At 36.5% G+C, this 24,500-nt stretch overlaps 2 protein-coding genes and 1 non-coding gene across 11 annotated transcripts in view; 1 reads left to right on the plus strand and 2 right to left on the minus strand.

Annotated features, from left to right (window-relative positions):
• Positions 1-645: 645 nt before the first annotated feature.
• Positions 646-12,703, plus strand: C4H12orf29 (chromosome 4 C12orf29 homolog). Its single transcript, XM_049884018.1, has 7 exons — positions 646-828; positions 3,886-4,003; positions 5,783-5,878; positions 6,577-6,693; positions 9,069-9,266; positions 10,324-10,493; positions 11,882-12,703. Exons 1-7 carry the CDS (start codon positions 739-741, stop codon positions 12,068-12,070), a joined length of 978 nt encoding a protein of 325 aa, XP_049739975.1. The 5' UTR covers positions 646-738; the 3' UTR covers positions 12,071-12,703.
• A 14-nt stretch (positions 12,704-12,717) lies between these two features.
• The window catches only part of CEP290 (centrosomal protein 290), a 100,704-nt gene continuing 88,921 nt past the window's right edge, over positions 12,718-24,500 (minus strand). For 4 of the 9 annotated variants that reach the window (XM_049884006.1, XM_049884004.1, XM_049884007.1 and 1 more), the window contains 6 exons: positions 23,958-24,130; positions 20,256-20,397; positions 17,527-17,600; positions 16,842-16,936; positions 14,029-14,108; positions 12,719-13,066 (listed from right to left, as the gene is read on the minus strand). In XM_049884006.1, coding sequence (XP_049739963.1) covers positions 12,836-13,066; positions 14,029-14,108; positions 16,842-16,936; positions 17,527-17,600; positions 20,256-20,397; positions 23,958-24,130 — 795 coding nt within the window. In that variant the 3' untranslated portion in view covers positions 12,719-12,835. Of the gene's footprint in view, positions 13,067-14,028; positions 14,109-16,841; positions 16,937-17,526; positions 17,601-20,255; positions 20,398-23,957; positions 24,131-24,500 lie in introns of all 9 variants that reach the window. The other 5 variants (XM_049884008.1, XM_049884009.1, XM_049884013.1 and 2 more) reach the window with 3 other exon arrangements.
• Positions 19,719-19,824, minus strand: LOC126076583 (U6 spliceosomal RNA). The gene has a single exon (XR_007517516.1). It is a non-coding gene; the product is annotated as a U6 spliceosomal RNA (small nuclear RNA).

The following is a 24,500-nucleotide window of genomic DNA, read 5'->3' on the forward strand; positions in this document are numbered from 1 at the left end:
TGTTGGAGCTCACATTTAAGATAAATGGGATTCGTATATAAGGTTTGGGGTTGAAATCTGGTTAATAGTATTCACGTGGCTTTGGATTAGTCTAAGGCTAAACTTTGCGCTTACTCCAGGAAGATCAGAACAGGCCTCCATCACATTATGGTGCACAATAAAGCGCAGTCCAAATGGTAAATTTTTTAAATTATATTTTTGGTAACATTTGTTTTAGATGTAGCGTCTTCCCTGACATTGTTCCTGGGAAATCAGTTTTCTTTCCGCTGGGGAGATTTCTAACTTCTACAGAACTCCCCCCAGGAATTCATTAAAGAGAACAGAAATGTAGGTTTCCTCAGAATGGTGTTAAATTGCCATCTGAAGTAATTTATCACTTACAACTTGACATTATTTAATTTTCAAAAATATCGTCGTAAGTGTGTCTAAGTACACACAACCCGGAAACCGCTCTTTTTTTTCCCATGGTTATCAGAACCGACGGCGCCCGCTGGTTTTCACGCAGATGAGCCTCGAAGCGGTGGGGGGGTGGGGGGACTTCAATTCCCAGAAGGCGTCGCGGCCGAGCGGTAGCTTCCGGGCGTAAATCCCCGCCTCTCGGTTCTGGTTGGGCGATGCGGGGACTTCGCACCGCCCTGGCCGCAGTTCGTCGGTGTCCGGAGTGCCGCGGCGGACTGTGGGGTAGTTTCTCCCGGCTGGAAAGCAAACTGTCTAGCCGCGGTGCGTCTTGGACTTACCATGAGGCGCCTGGGCTCAGTGCAGCGGAAAATGCCCTGCGTGTTTGTGACGGAGGTGAAAGAGGAACCCTCCGCCAAAAGGGAGCATCAGGTACCGAGGAACGCTGGGCAGGCGGGGCGGCCGCGCGTGGACTCTTCCCGCGGCGCTGGCTCGGTTTGAACCCAGGGAGGACGCTTGGCGGGCGTGTTGGAGCCGCCTTGCAGGCCGGGGGCGTTTCGCTGGCGAGATCTGGAATGGGCCCCGCACGCTCTGCGCTCGGTTCTTCTGCCTTTTTATTTATAAGGGAGGGAAGCTACGAAAGAATGTTTCTGATCAGGCGATTCAAACTTGACCTCGCGCGAAAATTGAAAACCCACATACTAAGTGGGTGTTCCTTTCCTGGATCTTTTTAGGTTAGCACTTTTCGGGGAAACCCCTTAAGTATTCAGATAGTCACCGCAGCCGGAGCTTTACTATTTTTTAAGAGAGTGGTCACAAGTTGAAGATGTTAGAAGGCTTGCTTTACTCTCTCACCGGGACCCGATGGCCTAATTAGGGTGCCACTAAAGATTAGACCCCGTGTATTGTTACCAGTAACTACTGACTTAATTCTAATTTTGGTGTTCCAGTGTCAAGGTTTTAAACTCTTAGTACCATTTTTACACATAGTAGTCCTCAGTAAATACTGGCTAGTGAACAGTAGTTTCAACCAGGATAATTCTTCAATATGTAGCAAAGACCTTGATCAACAGAATCCCGTTATCAATTGGATATTTCCAGCTGATCATACAAAGTGAGCATGTCCATTTGACATCGTCCACACTCCCAATACAGTAGCGACACCGACCTTCTCCATGTCTTCCTGACTGAAAGAAATTTAAAGACAGAGCCCATCCTGTTGTTTCTGTATTCCCGGCTTCTAGGACCTGACCCAGGGTAGGCAGTGGGTAAATATTTGTTGAATTAAAGATTGAACCTGGGGGTCAGTTCATGCTTGTTTTTAATTCCATTCTTTCTACTGTCATCACTGATGTTACCTAACTAGTCTTACTTGCCACCAAGAATGGTCATCCCGCATTCTTCCCTAGTCGAAACCCCAAAATTACTTCACATTGTCTGTAGCATTTTTTTTAAAAGCCCTAACAAACATAATCCCTATGACACAATCTCAGCTAATAATAGTGGTTCTCACTCTAGCTTCCATTCTCACTTTAGCTGATTCTCAACTTTGTATGTTGGCGGGGAGGGGTGTAATTTGTAAAGTACCCTCTCGCAGGAAAAATTAGCCCTTCTGTTATCTTTCCCTAGCTGAGAATAGCTTATAGAATACTTTATGGTATAGCATCCATATTCTTAACTCTGATTCAAGGCCTGCCATTAATCAGGCCCAGTCAACTTTCTCACTTAAAGTGAAGTCTGTATTATAGCAAAGTCTGTTCCATCCTGTGAACATACCAGGCACAGTTCTGTCTCTATACTTTTGTTCAGGCTAGTCACTCTGTCTGGATTACCTGTAAAGTATTTTTAATTTTTCAAGCCATACCTTCTGCATACAATCTTTGATCAACTCTTGCTCAGAAATTGTAGAGGATCACCCAGTTGATATTCACTACATATTTTTATACACACATACCTTGTTTTCCGCTATATAGTCTAAAGTTCTTTTTTTTTTTTTGGATTATATTAACATTCTTTTTTTTTTTTAATTTTTATTGTACTTTAAGTGAAAGTTTACGAATCAAGTCAGTCTCTCACACAAAAATTTATATACACCTTGTTACATACTCCCAATTGCTCTCCCCCCAATGAGACAGCCTGTTCCTTCCCTCCACTCTCTCTTTTCGTATCCATTTCACCAACTTCTAACCCCCTCTACCCTCTCATCTCCCCTCCAGGCAGGAGATGCCAGCATAGTCTCAAGTGTCCACCTGATCCAAGGAGCTCACTCCTCATCAGCATCCCTCTCCAACCCATTGTCCAGTCCAATCCCTGTCTGAAGAGTTGGCTTTGGGTATGGTTCCTGTCCTGGGCCAACAGAAGGTCTGGGGGCCTATAGTCTAAAGTTCTTGATCACAAGTAGAGAACCCTGTGTGCTCCTCAGTGTCTTATCCTGTCCTTTGGACATGTCAGTAGCAAAGAGTGCTAGATAGTTGTTATAGAAAGTGTATTTGCTCATCAAGAGCTCCACGTGCAGAGAACTTTTCTGCCTAGGATGTTTGATAAAACACACATCTGGCATCTGGCCTGGCCACCAAAGGATAATTGATATTCACTGATACCAAGGTCATAAATTAGTAATAAGTCCTTAATGAATGAATCAGTACCAGAATGGGGCTAATTTCCTAAGTTTACTCCTACTCTGAAACATCAAGCAACTTCCTGACTTGAGGCCTTTTTTGTTCAGGTATTTACAGGCTCATTCCCTCACTTCAAATCTGCTCAAACGTTGCCTCCTCAGAGAAGGTGTCCCTGTCCCCCTATCTAAAATATACCCCACACTTTTCTCTCCCCCATTTTTCTTAGCCTAATCAACCCTAACATCATATTCTGACTTTTGTTGTTATCTCCCTCACTAAAATGCAAGTTCCACCTACACAGGTACTATTATTCACCTTTATATTCCCAGACATTTTGTAAATAATTGTCAAGCAAATGGTTCAACATACTGAACACTTACTGAATGCCTTGTACTGTGCTAAAGATGCAGAGCTGCATAGGGCACAGTCCGTGGTATCAAGCTAATTCTGGAGTACTCTTGTAGTCTTACATTAAACCAAACCAAACCCATGGCTGTTGAGTTGATTACGATTCATAGCAACCCTGAAGGACAGAGTTCAACTGCCCCATGGGATTTCCAGGGAGCTCCTGGTGGATTCAAAGTGCTGACCTGTTGGTTAGCAGCTGTAGCTCTTAACCACTGTGCCACCAGGGTTTCCATTACAAATGTAAATAATTACAAAGCTGTGTGGAAGAACACATATTGCTAGAATAGCATAGAAGGGAGAGGGTGATTTAGGATCACTTCACAGAAGCAATTTTTTAAATTGTCCTTAAAAATGAATAGGAGATCATCCTTAGAACTAACGAAATTAAAAAGATTACAGGTGAAAGTGTGTGCAAAGGCAAAGAAGCTGTCTACTTTAAACGAGTTTTCTCTCTCTCTTTAAGCCATTTAAGGTTTTGGCAACTGAAACTATAAATCACAAGGCATTAGATGCAGATATATACAGTGCAGTTCCAACAGAAAAAGTGGATGGGACATGTTGTTATGTTACTACTTACAAAGGTAAAATGAAACTTTAATGTTTTACTATAAATTTTTTTTTAATCATTTTATAAACCTTATAAGTCTGAGATGGGGTATTCTTCATAAACCCTTGGATTAAACCTATGTATAATAGCAAAATCATAAAGTCAAAGTTGTATTTTTTTTATATCATTGTATCTTTTGGGGAAGAAAGGAAGGCAACATTCATTTGATGCTCATTAAAGGCCATGCAGTATGATAAATGCTTTATACATGTTCTCACAGTAAGCTTCATGTTATAGATGAGGAAATCAAGGCTCAGAGAAATTAAAGAATTTGTACAAAACCATATTGTTAATAAATGGCTAAAGTGGTCACGGAACCTAGGTTTGTCCAACTCTAAAGCTTCTCCCCATTCCACTGAGCCTAGTGTAGTACCAATCGCATTGGCAATGTCTCTGACTTCATTTTAATGTACTTTAAAAGAGACAGAAACTTAAAAATTGATGTCAATTATGTTAAGTAAAAAAAAAAAAGTTGAAAAGAAGAATGTTCTTTGTGATTACTTATGGCTGCTGAGATAACCTCTCGATTCCAGCCATGGAAATAGAACAGTTAAATGGGAATCTAGTGCCTTATGCAAGTGGATACATTCTTGGTATCAGGAAATCCCTTCTGAACTGCGTTTTTTTTTGTTTTTTTTTTTTTGATGTTTACTGGTTTAAAGAACAAAGGTCCATTCAACCAGAAATGACAGAATCTGTTTTTAATCTGGTTCTTCATATTATTTATCTGAGTAGTTAATAGGTAAATAGAAAATGTCCTAGCCAAAATATAATTTTTTAATAAACTTCTGATTTAGATTTTGAGGGAGGTGTAAAAGATTTTTTAAGGCTTTTTTATTAAGATGCTTCATTCAGTTGCATCATTTTATGTGAGTTTGCATACTGGTGGCAATAAACAGGGTTGAATTGCTAAAGAAGTCTCACAAAATCCAAAACGACAGTGTTAACAAATCCATAGTTTGTTAAGAAAAAAGATACACAATATAATAAGGGCATTAAAAGTAAGGATGCATATCTGACAGCAGAGGGTCTGGAGAGGCTAGGGGCAAGCTCCTCCCTCTGTAAGGCCCTGGCAGATGCAGTCTCAGATCATGACCACTGATGTATTCAGGGACCAAGGAGTCCAAAATGGAGTCTCAGCCGAGGATTTTTATATTTTACTGGTCATGTAGGCATGTTCCTTGCTAAGTCACCAGTCTCAATAGCAGACCCCTCCTGTAGTCTTCACGGAGGTGCATATCAGTGGTTTTAACTATTATCACTGAAGAATACTGACATACTACCCTGAAACACCTTGGACCCGTGGTTACAAACAACACTATTAGTATGGTTTCATGCCTTGACCAGTGATGAGCGCCATGCAAAGAAGCTCAGGCTAATTGCAGGCCTGCTGGAGTTAACCCTCACAGCACAGAGGAGGTATTAGTAGAATTATCTGGTTGTGTTTCCAGTTAGGAAAAAGGTAGCCTCAGTTTCTCACAAATGCTAGTTGTTGAAATGTGGCTATGGAATGCTCTTATGAAAGGACCAACTATTTACTTTTTACCTCATTCCTATTATGTTTTAACCATAGAGTCAGCCTTTTTATAATATCAGGCACCACTAGCTCGTATGTCATTAGACTGCACTTCTCTTAAAGAAGATGATACTATTATTTATTTATAGAAAAATTCTAATCTGAGATATCTTCCAACATGGTTTTTTATTGTTTGCCTCTTATCCTTTCTTTTCCTTTTATTTTTGTTTGTTTTAGGTCAGCCATACCTTTGGGCTCGGCTAGATAGAAAACCCAACAAACAAGCTGAGAAAAGATTTAAAAAATTTCTCAATTCAGAAGAAAATTCAAAAGGTTGGTGGACTTGATTTTTCCTTTTCATGATTTAAAGAGCTGAAATATATAGCTTATATGGAATTTATATTGTTCTGTATAATTTAAACACTTTGGAGAAAAAATTGTAATTGAATATTTTTATATATGAAAGAATGTTCTTGAAACATATTTTAGAATGTTTTCCTAATTTTTCTGTGATTCTTCGTTTATAGTATGTCATTTTTAAAATTAAAATACAGAAATTGCTACGTATTATAATGATGTCACATTTTGATTTTCAGTCTTCACAAAAGAGACAAATACGTAATTTTATAATCAGGCAAAAATCTCAAAAGAAAGCTAGTATTTTAAACTACTACATTAAAGTGCCTGTAAGTATTATATAGTTGATATCTAGTATATCTCCATGTATTCATGTATATAATTTATGTATTTGCATTCATAGTGCATAAAAATTAAATTCACCTTAAATATACACATATTGGAATATTGGCTACTTTAGAAAATGTATTACATACAAATGGTGTTGTGTTCAAAATTAGAAATATAAAGTGTCAGTACCTTAACCTTGAGTACAGTCATGTTGTGTGATAATGTGTGGAGAATAATTATATGATACCTGATGTTATGGAGTTTATTACCTGTTACTTTTAATCTGTTTGGTATTTTATATTTTTTAAAGTGCTCCCACATATAAGATTATCTCATTCTTTTAGAATTTTTTTGGAACGTTGAGGAGGACTTCAAACCTGTTCCAGAGTGTTGGATACCAGCGAAGGAAATAGAACAGTTAGATGGGAAGCCAGTCCCTGATGAAAATGGACACATTCCTGGTATCTTGAAATCTCTTCTGAAATGCAGTTTTGTGTTTACTAATATAAAGAACAAACAGTCCATTTAATCAGAAATTATAGAATATAATTCTATTCTGGTTCTTTTTCTTATTTATCTGTATAGCTAATAGTTATATTAATGCAGAATTTCTGGACCAAATTTATGTGAATACCAAGGCGTTTCTTATCAAGGATGTTATCTCAGGCTTAGAATCTTTTTTAAGATATTTTCCTAGATGTGGTCTGTGAAAATTAATAAAGCATTGAAATAGCCTTAAAGTCCTTGACAGGATAGAATGATCCAGTCCGGACTGAGATATCAAGAGATTTTTATCTTGAGAGTGAGGCAAATATAGGATTTATGTTTTTGCAAGAGAAGCTCTGGTGGTGTAGTGGTTAAGTGCTCAGCTGCTAAGTGAAAGGTTGGTGGTTCAAATCCACCAGCTGCTCCATGGGAGAAAGAGGTGGCAGTCTACATCTATAAAGATTTACAGCCTTGGAAACCCTATGGGCAGTTCTACTCTGTCCTATAGGGTCATTATGAGTTGGAATCGACTACTTGGCAATGGGTTTGGTTTTTGTTTATTTTTGCAGTGATCCCAGAAGAGTATCTTGATGAAGGGAGTTGAAAATAGTTATCTCACTGTAGTTTTTCTGGGGATGGGAAAGTTTTTGGAAATGTATGCAGATGGGTAGGAAGGTACTCCAGCTTAAGAATCAGCTCAACAGGCATTTCTTAAGTGCTGCTTTTGTGCAAAGCACTGTTCTGGTTCTGGTAATACCAAAATGAAGGGCAGACCCCTTGTCCTTGATGATCTTTTAGACGTTGAGGAGAAATTGACAACTAATAGTATGATTTAAGGACTAAGAAGAAAGAATACCGATGGCACGGTGAGAGAGAAGAGGAGTAATTCCTAGTTTAACCTGTGGGGCTAGAGGAAGCTTCCAAGAATTAATGTTTGTACTGAAGCTTAAGAACCAGGAAGTTAGCTGACAAAGAATAGGAAAGGGAAACCTAGGCAAACTCCCAGGAAGAGAAGAGAGCATGGTGTATTTGGGAAATATCAGATTAAACTTCCTTGTGGCAAGAATATTTCTGGATGTATGACATCTTGCGGAGGTTACGAAAATTGAGGCGGGAGATGTAGAATGGGCTTAAACCTTAAAAAGCCTTGTATTGCATCTAAAGGAGTTTGAAGATGGTGATTTTAATTCAGGAGAGTACAGCGGGACTAAGTTTAAAGTAGAACCATGATAAAAATGGGAGTGGGTTTCACTGGAGGCTAGCAGACTAATTAGGAAGTTAGTAATCTGTGTGAGTAATGAAGGCCAAACATAGGGGGGTCACAATGGCATATATGCTGTAGTTTGTCTTATTTTTGGAAAGAATTCCCCCAGTGAAGGAGTTTATTCTGACAAGAGTGAGGTAGGGAATAGCAATAACATTCAACAAATACGGAATACAGATTGTTCAATAAATATTGGAACAATTCAGTCGGTTTTAGAATATTTACTTGCATATGTCTATTGTCCTAAAGGAGAGAAGGTAGAGAAAAAACTTACTCTATGAAAAGCTTTAATTCCATGTCTTAGAGTGATGCTCAATTCTTAATAAATCAGGGAGTTTAAAATTCTTCAGTAAGGGAATGCTGGGTGCTCTGTAGTGAATAATTAATTACAGGTTACTTTTGGGAGCAAGGGAGAATGATGAAAACTAAAGATACAAGGGAAAGATTAGTCTAAAGGACTAACAGACCACATCTACCACGGCCTCCACCAGCGTTCAGTACAGTTAGATGGTACCTGGCTACCAACACCGACTGCTCTGAAAGGGATCACAAAAAGACCAGACTTAAGACTGGAAAAACCCTGGGAATATGGCCCCCAGACACCCTTTTATCTCAGTAAAGAAGTCACTCCCGAGGTTCACTCTTCAGCCAAAGATTAGACAGCCCATAAAACAAAACAAGACTAAAGGGGCACACCAACCCAGGGGCAAGGACTAAAAAGCAAGAGGGAACAGGAAAGCTAGTCAAAGGGAACCCAAGGTCAAGAATGGAGAATGTTGACATGTCATGGGGTTGTTAACCAATGTCAAAACAGTATGTGTACTGTTTATCGAGAAACTAGTTTGTTCTGTAAACCTTCATCTGAACTACAATAAAAAATATTAAAAAGCTATAGGTTAATTTCTCAATAGAATAAAAGATGAACCTTTATGATTAAAATAAAGTGGTAAAACTTTTTACTGCTTTTAAAAGTGATATCTGTATGTGATAGAACATCTGGAAAATTTACAACAAAAATAAAAGTTAACTGTAGTCTCAATCCAAAGGAAAAACAATGTAATAAAACCATTTTTCTTTAAATGATAGGTTGGGTACCAGTAGAGAAAAACAACAAACAGTATTGCTGGCATTCCTCTGTAGTTAATTATGAATTTGACATTGCTCTGGTATTGAAGCATCATCCTGATGATCCAGGACTTTTGGAAATTAGTGCAGTGCCACTATCCGATCTGTTAGAACAAACACTGGAGCTTATAGGAACAAATATCAATGGAAACCCATATGGTGAGTGAAGTCTTTTCATTTTTCAGCTATAATAAGTCATTTATAAAGATAGCCTGCTAGGGTCAACTAAAAAAAAATGGACCTATGTAAAGAAATGACTTAACACATAACTTCCTAGGGTTAAAACCATTTCTATTAAGTTTTGTCTATTGAACAATTTATGCATGACTTTAACCATTTTGATATACTAATCTAAAAGGTTGATTTTAGCCTCTTATTCTTTCCTGTGATAGCATGACAGAACTGTGTATGAAAAATAATCTTCTCAGGTGTAACTTTTCATTGCTGTTTAAAATTTAGGTGAACTGAGTTAACTGAAAATGTGTTTTTCATGGCAGGGTCTTCAGCATTAATTAAATAGCTAAGAGTAAATAAAAGACTTAATGATACAAAGTCTTTTATTTACTCTTAGCTATTTAATTAATGAAAAAGGAAAAAAATGTCTTTGCTTTTGATCCAGCTAAGGGGGATTAAAGTAAAAAATTGGCAACAGATTGCTTATCAAGCACTAAAACATATCACAATGAATACAGTACAAGTCCTGAGGGCAGTGAGGAGTACATTGTTGACAGGGGGATGAGAAGATAGACCAATGGAGGTTAAAGTTGGAAAAGCACTAATGCTATAAAGAGATCCCAAGTGATTGATTGGCAGGTGTAAGGAAGTTAAACCAATAATTGTACACTTCATCAGAGGCATGGCAGGACTGTTTGGCAGAAATTCAGTGATAGTGGAATGTGGCTGATGGTTTAAAACAGGGGTCAACAAACTTTCTGTTGAAGGCCAGATAGTAAATATTTAGGCTTTGTAGGCCACACCTATGGAATGGGCCATAGGCAATATGTAAATGAAAGGGCATGGCTATGTTCCCATAAAACTTTATTTACAAAAACTGGGGTCTGGCTGGATTTGGCCATGGATATATAAGTACATGAGGGTAGAATCTGGAATTTAATGGGATAGGGTGCTACTTTTTCAGTTGGGGAGGTAAATTTTCTCATTCTCTCTGAAAAGTTCCTTTGAATAAATATGGCTGATGGCAAATTTTATCACTTAGGGTTAGGAAGCAAGAAGCATCCATTACATCTTCTTATACCACATGGAGCATTTCACATAAGAAATCTGCCTACATTGAAGCACAATGATCTGTTGTCTTGGTTTGAAAGTTGCAGAGAGGGTAAAATTGAAGGAATAGTATGGCATTGCAATGACGGCTGTTTAATCAAGGTAATGGCAGAAAATAGCTTGTGGGATTATGTTTTATATTCCTATGACAAAGTTGAAATGGCACTAGAAGTCTAACAAGAAATAAAGTATAGTAAAGAAATTTAATTTGCTCATCTCACATGCCACCATTCTTTATATATGTAGCATGCATTGTGTGGGACATCAAGAGTCTGTGATCTCAAGAGTTGTGTGATCAAAGTCTCTGGAAGACCCTGCATACTACAACCCTCTTCCTGGAGATTGATGTTGCATATTAGTGCTCTCTGAGATCCTGTATGGTTTAGTTTAATTCAGTGTATTTCCCAAACTAGAATAGAATCTATTAAGTAAAAAAAAGTGTCAAGGTGACAGTTTATATATACAGAATGAATCATTTTATATTTTTGCCCTTTATACCTGTCTCCTATTTTTGTCTATTTGACTTCTCATAGTTACCTGAAATTCATAATGTTCCAAACTGGACCAAGAGATATTAACCCTCCAACTCCACACAATTCACTGGAGCCAGAAGACTGGATATAATTTTTAATCTGTTTTGGAACTACTGAATCTGTCTACCTCTCCCCAACCCATTGCAACAAGTTTTAGGCAAAGGTTCATGTTTATTACCACTCTCCTAAATGGCATCTTTCAGTCTTACCCTTGTCCTGTTCATTCTGCACAGGTCGCTGAGAATGACACTTCCCTGCATAGAACTATTTAGTAACATTAAGATTGTTCATGATTTGGCCCTTCCTTAAATTTGTAGAACTATTCTCCCCCACACATAAACACCCCTACATTGTTATGTCCTAACCATATATAACTAACTGCAGTAAGAGTAAAAAAACATTCATTCTTTTACCTTGAGGTTTATCACATATTTCCTTTAGCTTGAGTGCCTCCCCACAAAAATTTTCAACTGCTAGCTCCTGTACTCAGCAACAGACTATCATTCACTAAATTTTTATGGAGCCCCTGATTATGTTCCTGGCATGTTTCCAGGTGCTGGAAATACAGAGTCAACAAAACAATGTCTCTGCCTTCTTGAAGCTCACATTCTAATGGGAAGATAGACAGTACATAAGTAAATCTGTAATACGTCAGGAGGAGAACAGCTATAAAAAAAAGGGTAAGAAAGTAGAGATTTACACATGCCTGGCAGATGATACCAAATCCGTTGCCATCCAGTTGATTCTGATTCACAGCGACTGTATAGGACAGAGTAGAACCGGCCCATAGGGTTATATTATACAAGGAGCAGCTGGTGGATTTGAACTGCTAACCTCGGTAGCTGTAGCTTTTAACCACTGTGCCACTAGGGCTCTGGCAGATAATAGGCACTTAAAGTAAGTGAATGAACATAGCATCTGTAGGCTAACACTAATACCTTTTTTTACTCTTTCCAGGTCCATCGCCATCATCTTGGTTTACATTGGCCAATTCCGGATACTTTCATGAATTCAAAACCAGTTATTATCAATATGGACCTGAACAAATATGACTATGCCTTTGATTCTAAATGTTTATTTAGTTATTTTTCAAAAATAGATAATCAGAAATTCAGTAGGCTCAAAGATATAATGTTCGATGTATAACTGGAAATATAATTAAGCTTTATTATATTTGAATCTTAAATATTCTGCAATGTTTAAAAGGTAAAAATACCTGCAGGTTCCTATTGTTCAATGTTGAATATATCAGTATGTCCTCTAGCATTTAAAGAAATGAATTTTCCAGTTGCAAATGTCTATTCAAAATTTTATTCAGAATCAGCAACTGATTTTAAGCTCTAGACTTAAAAATGTAAATTACTGTAAGCTTCCAAGCTTGTTCAAAGGCTGGATTGTCCACTAGAACTGGGTAGTCATTTTGACAACAATTAAAGCAATTTTGGGTCATTCATTTTCAAAGTCAAATAGTTTAAGCTCAATTTAATCTTTATAGACATTTAGCAAAACATGGCTCAACCTTATAACCTACATATATTATCATATTTTGAATCCAAGAATCTGAGCACATATAAATAAGTATAAAACTATATATAAACCCCCAACTTTAAATGTTAAAATGTCAATCTTTTTTAAAAAACTTAATCAAAACCTATGAATATATAGCAACTCACCACAGCTCATTACCTATTTGGTAATCATAGCTTATCCTGTCTTCAAAAATACACTTTGCCAATGAGTTAAGAATTTCATTAATTTTATTTACTAAAAATCGCAATTTGAATAAAAGGTACAAGGCAGGGAAAAGGAAAATTCTGCAGTTCAGAGACTTGCTTGATTTCCAGATGAAATTTTAACTTAACAAAGTTAATAAATAGTTAACTTTACATTTACTATAAACAGAGGTGGCAGTTAATAAATGGGGAAATTAACAGGACTTTCCTCTTCATCTTCAAGCTTTTCAGAAGCATCAACAGGACTAGTAAATTCAACTCCAAACTCTTCAGAAAGTTTTTTTAACTTCTGTTCTAAGAGAATATTTTTTTTTACTTCTTCCTTGTAATTATACTTCAGATCTTCAATTTCTTCAAAAAATGAAGGATCAAAATTTTCCAGTTCTTTTTTCAGCTTTTTTATTTGCTCCTAATAGAAACATTATCTTTAAGAGGTGCACAGGAATGTATTTTCTAGGTTTAGACTAGAGAGATTTAATTGTAAACATAATAAATACAGAAGTATTTTAAGATTTTGTTAAAAAGATTACATTGTACAGTATATACAATTGACTTATTAGCTGTCAAATCACATTATTTGTTCCATAAGTTATGCCCTATCCTTTGACTAAAATTTGTTAATTTTTTTTAGATTGTAGTGGAACTTAATCTTTCTTCAAACGCATACTCAATACTCTCAGTGAGGCAGTCAAAGCACTTGGCTATTCATAGCATTAAAGTTATTTTGGTTAAAATTTTGGCTTCAGGCTTCATTTATATTTTATTTACAAATATACAATTTTCAATAAATAATGACCACCTTCTTGTAAATATATTTATAATTAGGGCAGATCCAGGGCTTCTAAGTACAAATTAGGCATCTGAGAAAATGTATATAATTTGAGCTTTAAAAGACTACTTAGAACAGCCAGTGATCGCTAGCTAATTCTGCTATTCATGCCCTGCTGTTTACAAAGTCTTAAAAGCAGTAGGAGAAAATCCTTGAGAATTTCAAAAGGTGTTAAAAAAAACACTGTTGCCAATGTGACCCAAAAGTTAAGAAAATATTAATGAACTATTTTTGTGACAAAAAATAAATTTACTTTTTAATCTTTCCTATTTTGTCTGCATGTTTACAGCTTTTGTTTGATATTTTTTAACACGTTGTTAGGTGCCATCAAGTTCGCTCCAGCTCATGGCGACCCTCTGAACAACAGAATCATGAACATAATGAACCTTGTGTATCAAGATCAAATATTTTAAATATAAAATTTAATTACAGGAATTTTTGGAATCTATACTTTACACGGGTAGCAATGATAAAAATAGTTTTCAACAGCTGTTTCCCCAAAACATTTATAGTTCTAAAATCAAGTATAATTAAATATTTACCTTCAAATGCTGCTTTTCTAGATCTGAAGTTTTGAGCTGTGTCTCTATATCTTTTACCTTTTCCCTTAATTGATCGGTATCTGTCAAAAAAGTTATAAAAATGAGGCTCTGCTTTCTCTCACTATGCATAGGTTCAAGACAATTTGTTTTAAAGAATAAGCAAGAAACTTAAAAATCCCAGAACCTTGAAAATTCAGCATCTGGTAAACTCTTGTTGGAATATTAATATGTTGGCTCTATCAGCTTTATTCCATAGTAGGCAAAGAGAAGAGGCATCTACTAGATATTAAAAGTGTAGAATAAGGTTAATTTTTTTACATAGAAGAAATTCTTATTTTCCAGAGAAAAATCCTAGAAACAGGAACATTTGCTAGGTACTGTAAGTACAACAGAAGAAAAGTGGACTGTTGGGAACCATAGGCCAAACATCAGCTGGTCAAATGTTCTGTTACCCAATATAGCATTGGCTATTCCTTGTAGGTAGATACACATTTAGCCTGCAACTACTAAGAAAAACACTTACAGGCAGGGCGAAGAATTAAAAAATGACTAAGACATGGTCCTGATACTTAAGTAGAAAAACAAAAATACACAAATTTAGCAGAAGAGCCTTCAGTTTAACTTACTGGATTTCCCCCCGGGAGTTAACATACTTCTAATTTTATGAGAATAAGCAAATAGGATCTTTGCTTTAATGCCATCTTTGCTAGATAAATCTTTTAATGTAAATTTTAATTGAAGACTATATATAATGTGTCATGTGGTCCTATTCTATAGCCATTGGAAGGTAGCCTTTTAAATAATGTTAAAATTTAAGAAAAAAAAGGGCAGCAAACACATTTTCATGAATGGGAGAAGCAAATGATCCAATTTAAGGTGCTCCAGGAATGGTCCCCTGATTATAACTTGGAGACAGGATGGACAAGGGAGAAAAACACTTTCCTCATATTATTTTGTGGAGCCTGGTAGCACTGTGGTTAAGAGTTTGGCTGCTAACCAAAAGGTCTGTGGTGGTATTTTGTGGGATTAGAATAGGCAGAACCCATCCTTCCTTTGGAAGATAGAGCAAAATATATTTCAAAGGCCTCCCTTGTGTTGTGAAAAGAGCTAATGAATTTTTAGAGTTGACTTAGTGTGATATTTTATTGATCCAGACTGGTAAGGAAATAATGCAGTAAAAGTGGATATTCGGCATTTTCCAAGTATTAATGACTATATTTAGATAGTACCTTAGGCTTATAAAACAATCTTGGTTTGGTTCTAAGCCATAATAACAATCTCTGAAATATGTATCCTTTTCTCCTTCACATAGGCAATAAAAAACTTGAGGGTTCAGAAATTCCCTCTGAGGAAACAGATTTAGAAAGATTAGAGAACTTGCCTCATAGCAACCTAAATAACAGATCTTTGATATGGTGTCTAGTACAGCAGGTGGCTTCTGTAAGAGAGATGCCAAAAGAGATTGACATTTATACTTTTAAGTCACCGAGAGGCAGTGTAGTATAGTGGTTAAGAGTAGGGAGTGGTGAGGAGTTTTGGAGTTCCAGAGATTTAGGTTTGAAGCCTGCCTCTGCACTTCCTAGCTTTTATGACCCTGGGGATAGGTTACTTCTTTGGATCCATTTTATCACATGTAAAATGGAGACAATACTACCTATTACACAGGATTATAAGGAGTTACAGAATGCTTGTAAAGCACTTAGCAGAGTGCCTGGTACACCTCATATATGATCGCCTCAATACAAAGTAGCAACACGACTGATGGTAAGATGTTGAGAAAGTCATAGGAAATATTTAAAGACTGTACAAATCCAAAGTGGTATTATTCCTTTGGAGAATTTGGCATTTCCATCAAACTATCAAATAATGGCATGATTAGGTTAAGAGGTTCACCGTAGTATTATAATTGTAGAAGCTTAGAAGCAAACTAAATGTCCATCAAAAGAGAAATGATTCAATGTGGTATATCCATGCGGTAATATACTGTGGAATTATTTAAAAAATGAGATCTATATGAACAGATACCCATGATATGCATGCATAAATTGTTAAAGGTGAAAAAGCTACAAATGTGTATAGCATGAATCCAAGTTTATACCACCCTCCAAAAATATATATGTATATACATATACATAAAAAAAGTGTGTGTACATATGCACATATGAAATAGGGAAGGGGTTAGTAATCATTTCTCCTGAATGGAAATGGTGGTAGAAAGAGACTTTCTTTTTTACTTTGTAAAAGAAGAAACAAATGTAAGCAATGTTTTATTTTTTAAAGCAATAACAGCAAAATGACAATTAGTAACATTTAGAAAAAATTCTTCAGAGGGCTTAGAAGAGCCTGAACCTAGAAACTAGAAACAACAGACCTAGTATTCATTATTTATCATAGCACCTTGATAAAATCTGTAACACTCAGATGGAACACAAGTAGAAAAACACTTGAGTACTTGTTACTCTTATGAGAGTTACTGAGACCCATTGCTGTCGAGTCAATTCTGACTCACAGTGATCCTACAGGACAGAGTAGAACTGCCCCATAAGACTTTCAAGGAATGGCTGGTGGATTCTAACTGCTAACCTTTTGGTCGGCAGTCAAGCTCTTAACCACAGTGCCACCGGGGCTCCATAATAATCAACTCAAAGGGCTCATTGGGAATATTTCTGTTGCATGGAGAAAAAACGAGTGCTAAAAATGTTTATCAGGGATTGGTACAACAGTTATTGGAAGTCTCTGAACAAAAAAGGCAAATCCTAATTTAAAAACGTGGGTTAGTTAACATGCCGTAAGTATGTTATGAAATATATTACCAGGTATGGTGCTTTCATCACCTCTTTGGTCTTTGTTAACTTCTATCTGATGCATTAATTCTGCTTTTTCTTTTTCCAGCTGACGATTAGCTAATCTAGAACACAATGATAATTAAAAAAAAAAAAAAAAAAATTACTAAAGAATATACACGAGCATTTCTTATAAACCAGTGAAGTACGGTCCTTAGAACTTGCTAATATTTGTAATGGCAAACATTTACTCAATTTTACTCTCAGTGCTTCAATGAAACCATTCTCAGTATGGAATCAAAATTGTTCATTTATTTCTTAATATTTAATTTGATGTAATTTTCAAGAGCAGTTTTTCTATAGGAAGAGCCTAATGAAAATGGGTTATGTAGATTACTGGAATTACAACTATATTTTCCCCTCTCTGTCATTAGTATTTGTCTCTGGGAAGCTAATGTTTAATACATTCTATGCTATCAGGAAGTTTAAATTACAAAGAGCAAACATTAGGATTGGGTTTACCCTTTTTTCAGTATCAATTATGTAAAAGATACAGTGATCGGCATATTAAACCCCTTGCTGTTGAGTCCCTAAGTACCTAAAGAGCCTATTAGGCAGCAAGGTTGAAAAATCCTCGTTTGTAGCTATAGCAAACGTAGTTACATTAAAAAAGGAAAAAAAAAGTAGAAAAAAGTCAGATGAGCATATAATGTACCTCAGAACTTGGAGCTCCCGGTTAAGGACTTGTTCTGTCTTGGCACCTTCAGGAACATGTTTGAGAATCTCAATCTTTGGGCACAATGAAAAGTTAGAAGACAAAGTCTGACATGGAAATTTGAGGTTTTATAAAGATACACATTTTCAAGAAAGCATAATATTAAAAGTTGGGTTTTCAAAAGCACATATGGCTTATCATACAATCCAGCAGTTGAGCTCCTAGTTCTTACCTAATTGAATTGAAAATTTGAGTCCATACAAAAATCTGTGCATGAATATTTATAGTTGTTTAATTCACAATTGCTGAAAATTAGACACAACCAAGAAATGAACAGGTGAATGGATAAACTGTGATACATCCACACAATTGAGTATTATTCAGTGATAAAAAGAAATGATCAGTCAAACTAAAAAGACATGACAAACCTATGAATATGAGCTGATTTGATGGACTTTATTAACGACAAAGTGAAAGAAAGCCAGTTTGAAAAAACTACATACTGTATGATTCCAACTATACTGACATTCTGGAAAAGGCAAAAGATCAGTGGTTGCAAGGAGCTGAGGGGGAGATGGGGACAGATGAGTAAGTGAAGCACAAAGCATTTTAGGGCAGTGAAACTATTTGGAATAATATTGTAATGGTGGATACATTATGCATTTGTCGACATAAAGAGTGAACCCTAATACAGACTTTAGTTAATACTGTATCATTATTGGTTCATCAATTTTAACACATACCACATAAATGCAAGATGTTAGTAACAGAAACTGCATGTGGGGGGGAGGGTATGTAAGAGAAATATGTACTTTCTAAGTAATTTTTCTGTAAACCTAAAACTGTTCTAACTGTACTGCAAAGAAAAGCACACAAGTACATCCTGATGGTGTTTTATTCACCTTTCATTCAACAATTATTTATTAAATAATATGTGCCAGGCATTGTCCTAGATAGACGCTGAGGATCCAGAAGTTAACAAAATAGGCAGTCTTTTCTTGCATGGACCTTACACTTTTAGTGGGGGAGGATAAACAATGAACATTGTTGTGATAATAGTGCCAAATGGTAGGAAGGACTATTAAAAAAGAGCCCAGGGTAAGAGGATAGAGTGATAGAAGTGGTATATTCTAGTTAGGGAAGACATGTCTGAGGAGCCTGCATTTAATCAGAGATATGAAATGACGGAAGGAACTATGAGAATATTTCGATGAATAGGATTCTAATCAAAAGAAACAAGTACAACGCCCCAAAGCTTGAATGATTTTGGTTTGTCAAAAGGACTGAAGGAAGGTCAATGTAACTAAAACAGTGAATGAGGGGAAAAGTGGTAGAAGATGAGGCTGGAGAGAAGAAACCAGGTGACAGACGAGGTCCTCAAAGATTATGAAAAGAAATTTATAATTTATGAAATCAACTTTATTCCAGGGTTGATGGGGAACCATTAGAAGATTCTGAGGATAGGATTTCTGTGATTTCCTTTTTTTTTTTTTTAAATTTTATTTTGTTGTTGCTGTTGGGAATATACACAGTAAAACATACACCAATTCAACAGTTTCTACGTGTACCATTTAGTGACACTGATCATATTCCTTGAGTTGTACAACAATCCTCACCTTCCTTTTCTGAATTGTTGTCATTAACAAAAACTCACTGCTCCCTAAGGTTCCTATCTAATCTTTCAAGTTGCTGTGGTCAATCTGATCCCATATAGATAGTTCTTAAAAGAGCATAATGCTCAAGGCAGAAGTTTTTTACTAGTTAAGCTAAACTATTAAACAATGGTTTTAAGAAGACTTTAGGGGATGTTTTTGGTTTAACATTTAAAGGTTAACTCAGGACAATAGTTTCAGGGCTTCATCCAACCTCCATGGCTCCAGAAGTCTGGAGTGCATGAGAATTTGAAATTCTGTTCTGCTTTTTGGGAACACTTTTGATCAGGATTCTTCTATGAAATCTTTCATCAAAATATTCAGTAATGGTAGCTGGGCACCATCCAGTTCTTCTGGCCTTCTGGCAAAGGAAATAGTTGTTCATGGAGGGACTTAGCCAAACATTCCATATCCTCCTATCCCTGACTCTCCTTCCTGTATTGTTCCACGAAAATAGGGAGCAACTGTGCCTTGGATGGCCACTCGCAAGCTTTTAAGAACCCAGGCACTATGCATCGAACGAGGAGGTAGAACAGAAGCATTAAACATGTTATTTTCATGAATTTGAGTATCATTTGCATGCAGGAGCCAGGCTAATATCTATGTGTCGTTCCAGTTTTAATATATGTGCTGTCAAAGTGAGCACTGATTTGCTTTGTTTTAAAAGGATCTTTTGGCAACCATGTGGAGAATAGATTAGGGATAGGGAGAAGGTGAAATGGAAGCAGAGAGACCAATTAGGAAATTATTGTAATAGCTCAGGTGTGAGATAATATCTTGAATAACACTGTTGCAGTAGAGATGCTGAGAAGTGGTCAGATTTGGGATATACGTTGAAAATGGACCAGATATAATGATGAAAAAGATAAAGGGTATAAGAGAAAGAAACTAGTCAATGATAACCTGAAGTTTTTGGCTTAAAGAAACAGGTGAATGGTGATGCCATTCACTTAGATGGGCCTTCTAGAGGAGGAATTAATGAAAAGTTCATTTTTATCTGTATAATAAACAATGCCAAGGAGTAGCTTGAGTTGTAAAACACTATTTTATCACATAAATAAAAATTAAATTACTTGCCTGTTGCTCAAGGTCTTCAGTGTATTTCTTAACTTTTTGTTCTCTCTCTGTTGCTTCTCTTACAAGCTGCTTAAGATCAATAATGCTTTGATTTTTTTTGTCAATATCAGTTTCCAATTCTTTCAACTTGGTTTCATACATTCTAAAAGTATAAAGGAAACAACTTGTGTAGACATACAAAACGTTTTCTCCCCCAATGGTTTAAAAGTCAATTCAACTAAGCATACTAAAAATAAGAATATCTTATTATACTGTTTCTTCTAGTAGAACATTTTGCTGCATATTTATTTAGCTTTAACAGGTGATGGCAAAGGATAAGTATCCTTAGTCAACAGATATGCCAATCATTATAGAGTATTTAGGTGTTATCGAAGATTATAAAAAGATGGAACCTGAATCTAATTACTATAAAGGTTTAAATTTAATATCTTTTTCACTCACAAAACAAGAAAATAGCAAAATTCATGAAATTCTGTATTGCTGAATAATTTTAGGAATATATTTAAAAAATGGCAAAGCTTCTCTCTCTGTTATACACACACACACACACAGGACATTCCAGGGAGAGGGAAAAGAATATGCAAAAGCATGGGTGAGAGAAACAGCCTAGGATGGGGAGGTATTAAGCTGACAGAGAATAGGAAGGGGCTAGACTGTGAAAGGTCAAACCAAGGAGATGGGAAATTTAATTTTTCATAAGGCTTTCTGAGTGATATGTCCATTATGTTCCAAAGTATGACATAAAATTAATATTTTTCAACATTTTGTCAAATGTATTGAAGGAAATTAACAATATTTTAATATATAGATTATCTATGGTATACATTCTAAAGACTAAGTACATTATTCAAAGAATTAAAATCACATTTAGAAGAGAAATATAAGAAAAATTCTGCTTCTAGTAATACAGTTGACCAGTTAGTTAATCTGATAAGCTCTCTACTATTAAATCTTCTAAGAAATCTTGAAACGCTGGTTACATGGAAACATGCTCTCTTAAAAACAGGACTGAGGTTTCCCTTTAAAGAGGTATTAGAAACAAAGAGGGAAGTGAAAATCAAATGTTAGTTGATGCTATGGCTAACCTGGTAGCATATGTGTGTGAGTATGTCAGTCTCCATAACCACAGGCTTGAGTTTTATAATCTACAAATAGGCAAAAAAGTGTGATTTTGGGACTGCAAGAGCCAGGGAGTGAAAACTGACCCCTGTGTATAAGCTAAGATATGGGAAAGGAATCGTTTTTAATGAAAGGGTCATCACAAGGTCTGACACAGAATAGGTATGAATAGGTTTTTTTAGTCAATAACAGAGCAACTATAAGGATTTCAGAATGAGGAAGACCTAATGTGTCATGGGTCCCAAAGAAAGATCTCTAAATCCCTTCACTGAGCTGGGTGTATAATCCCCACTCCAGCCTTTAACATTTTTTGGGGGGTTGATCTATGGAGGCTTGTGGTTCTCAGAATAAGCCTTTTCTCCTTCAACTGATTTCTACTTGGACTTATGTCTTCATTAAGAGGGTTTACTGAAGGTCTACTCTGTATTCAGTTACCTGTATAGCTCAGATTAAAACACATAAATGATCTAAAATGCAAAATCATCTCTACTTATGTTTTAAAATATCATTATCACCCCTTGCAAGTGTTTAGACATTTTATAAACTCTTCTCACATTGACAATCTCTTTTCTAGCCTAACAGAGCCCTTTTAGAAAAGGAAGGACAGGGATTATCATATCTACTTAACAGATGAGAAAACGTGAATCCACAGAAGGAACTGAATTACTTAAAGTCAAAGTGAGAATGAGGTCTTTGTAAGCCATGGCAGCTACCCGACTGAAGAAACCTAAGCAAGATAGGCCTTTTAAAAATATATCCAGCATGAAGTGCTAGAGTCTAGCATGTACAGGTACTAAGTAAATATTTGCAGAATAAATGAATTTCAAAGTGACTCAAAATTCTTTCTGAGTTCAAACATGCTTGTAGAAAAGAATGAAGGACCAACTGGTATCATTTCTGGCTGAGAACCACTGCTGGGAACCAAGCAGACAAAAGAACAGAGACCCCTCCCCCACTTTCATACTATCACACTTACTATTTCATTTAACCCTCATACTAGCCCTCTGATATATGATTATTGTTTCTAGTTTGCAGATGGAAAAAGTGAGGCCTAGAAGGGGAGAACGAACAAATCTGTCTTGGAAGAAGTACAGCAAAAATGCTCCTTAGAAGTGACAGTGGAAAAGACTTCATCTCACTTACTGTGTACATGTTACTAGAAAGGACCAGTTCCTGAAGAAGGACATCAAGCTTGGTAAAACACAGGGTTAGCGAAAAAGAGGAAGACCCTCAGCGAGATATATTAACAGTGGCTGCAACAATGCGTTCAAGCATAACAATGATTGTGAGGATGGCGTGGGACTGGGCAGTGTTTCGTTCTGTTGTACACAGGGTCACTATGAGTTGGAACCTACTCGACAGTACCCAACAACAACAACAGAGCAGGGAAGAGTGGATTCTGAGTACTCTAGGTATGGTGTTAGGACAAAAACCCAGAGCCTGGTCACCTGGGCTGTCCTCTAATCTGCCTCCTTAGCCTTTCTCTTTTCTCTTCAGACTTGGTTGACAGTGGCAAGTGCAGTACAGCAGGACCACTGTGGGACCTGCGGTAGCCTCAGTGCTGAGGTCCCATTCTAGTTTTAATGATGGTGGCTGCCATCTCATCCCCCATCCAGGCCATTCCCAACAGCAAGTAGGACAGATGGAATCCTTGAAGACATCAAAATGGAAACTGGGAATGCGTGGACATGAGGAACTCTATGAATACGGCAAGATAAAGATGAATTTGTCTTTGAAATGGAAGTGAGCAGATGTGCTGGAGAATAAAGAACACAACTCCATACAGAATGGTTTTAAGGTTGAAGCACATGGCCAGGGTCCTATCGATCTCCAGCTTTCAAATATCTCTGCTTAAAGTTAGAAATGAGAATGACACCAGAGCCTTTACCAACTCATCACAGTCATCAGATGACTCATCACAGTTATCACCACCATCACTGTGATGATGGTAGTGATGAACATCTGCATGTTTACTGCAATCTTTCACCCTTTCATAGCCAGAGATTTTAGTTTCACAGGCAGGAAAGTTTCATGAGGTGGAAGAAAGCACCAGAAAGCAGAGGCTAATAAGACACTAATACTGTTCTCAACTCAACCATCAGGGGCTACCTGAAGAGAAAGTTGCCCAGGATATAACTCCAGAAGAATTGCAGCAAAGCCCAGCTCAAGTATGCCACAGGCTGTGACAGAAGAGTTCACTTATAGAAAATGAACACAATCAAGAAGTTGAGGCTGTAGATGGAGACAGGTAGGACCTAGGAGAAGTTGGGCGCCATCATTCCAGACACATAGTTGACAGGAGCTTCATGATGCCCATTCAGCTCCAACACCCATAGCTCTGATGGAGTTCTGCTCTGTTCCATGCCCTCCCACTCAAACTAGTTAAACATTTTCAGAAGAAAGTTTTTCACCAATGCTAGGAGAGGAAAAAAGTATTATGTTAAAAAAAAAAAACCAAAAACAGAACAAAAATGTTCATGAGAAGGAACTAAATGAACCAGGTCATAACATATTCCTTTAAAACAAGGATGCCAGAAATAGAACTGATAAACTTTATACAAGTTTTAAACTATTTACTCCTACCTCGTAACAACAATTGATTTCCAGCTCTTGCTGTCAGCACCTTCAAGCTGTGGACCCCTACTTTCTGCAAATTGCAATCTCTTACCAGTCTCTTCTAGTTGAACTGTCATCTTCTCATTTAATATCTCTAAATTATTCTTGGCTATCCGTAATTTCTCTGCAGCCTCAGTTTCCTATCATTAAAAACTAATTAGTATATTATGACAAAGCATATGACTGTTTTCATAGATGCAATATACTCAAAATTATTATTACAAATTAAAATTAAAAACCTGGAGTTCTAAGTGCTGATTAAAATTTCAATCAAAATGCAATGTTTCCTTCACTCTAAAATAGCAATATGGTTATAATAATTAGAACAAGACATCATGTAAATGAGGTTGGAAAAATACATTCATAAGCTTTTTACACTAGTGGTTACTTTGATCTGTTTTTGTCATTTTGTTTTCTCTGTAAAATTTTAGGAATAATGGGATATTATTCTGTCTTCAAGCATTTAAAAGATGCATTGTTTTGACTCCCCAATACCTGAAAGACTATGTT

Source organism: Elephas maximus, chromosome 4, assembly GCF_024166365.1.
Source record: "Elephas maximus indicus isolate mEleMax1 chromosome 4, mEleMax1 primary haplotype, whole genome shotgun sequence".
NCBI lineage: Eukaryota > Metazoa > Chordata > Mammalia > Proboscidea > Elephantidae > Elephas > Elephas maximus.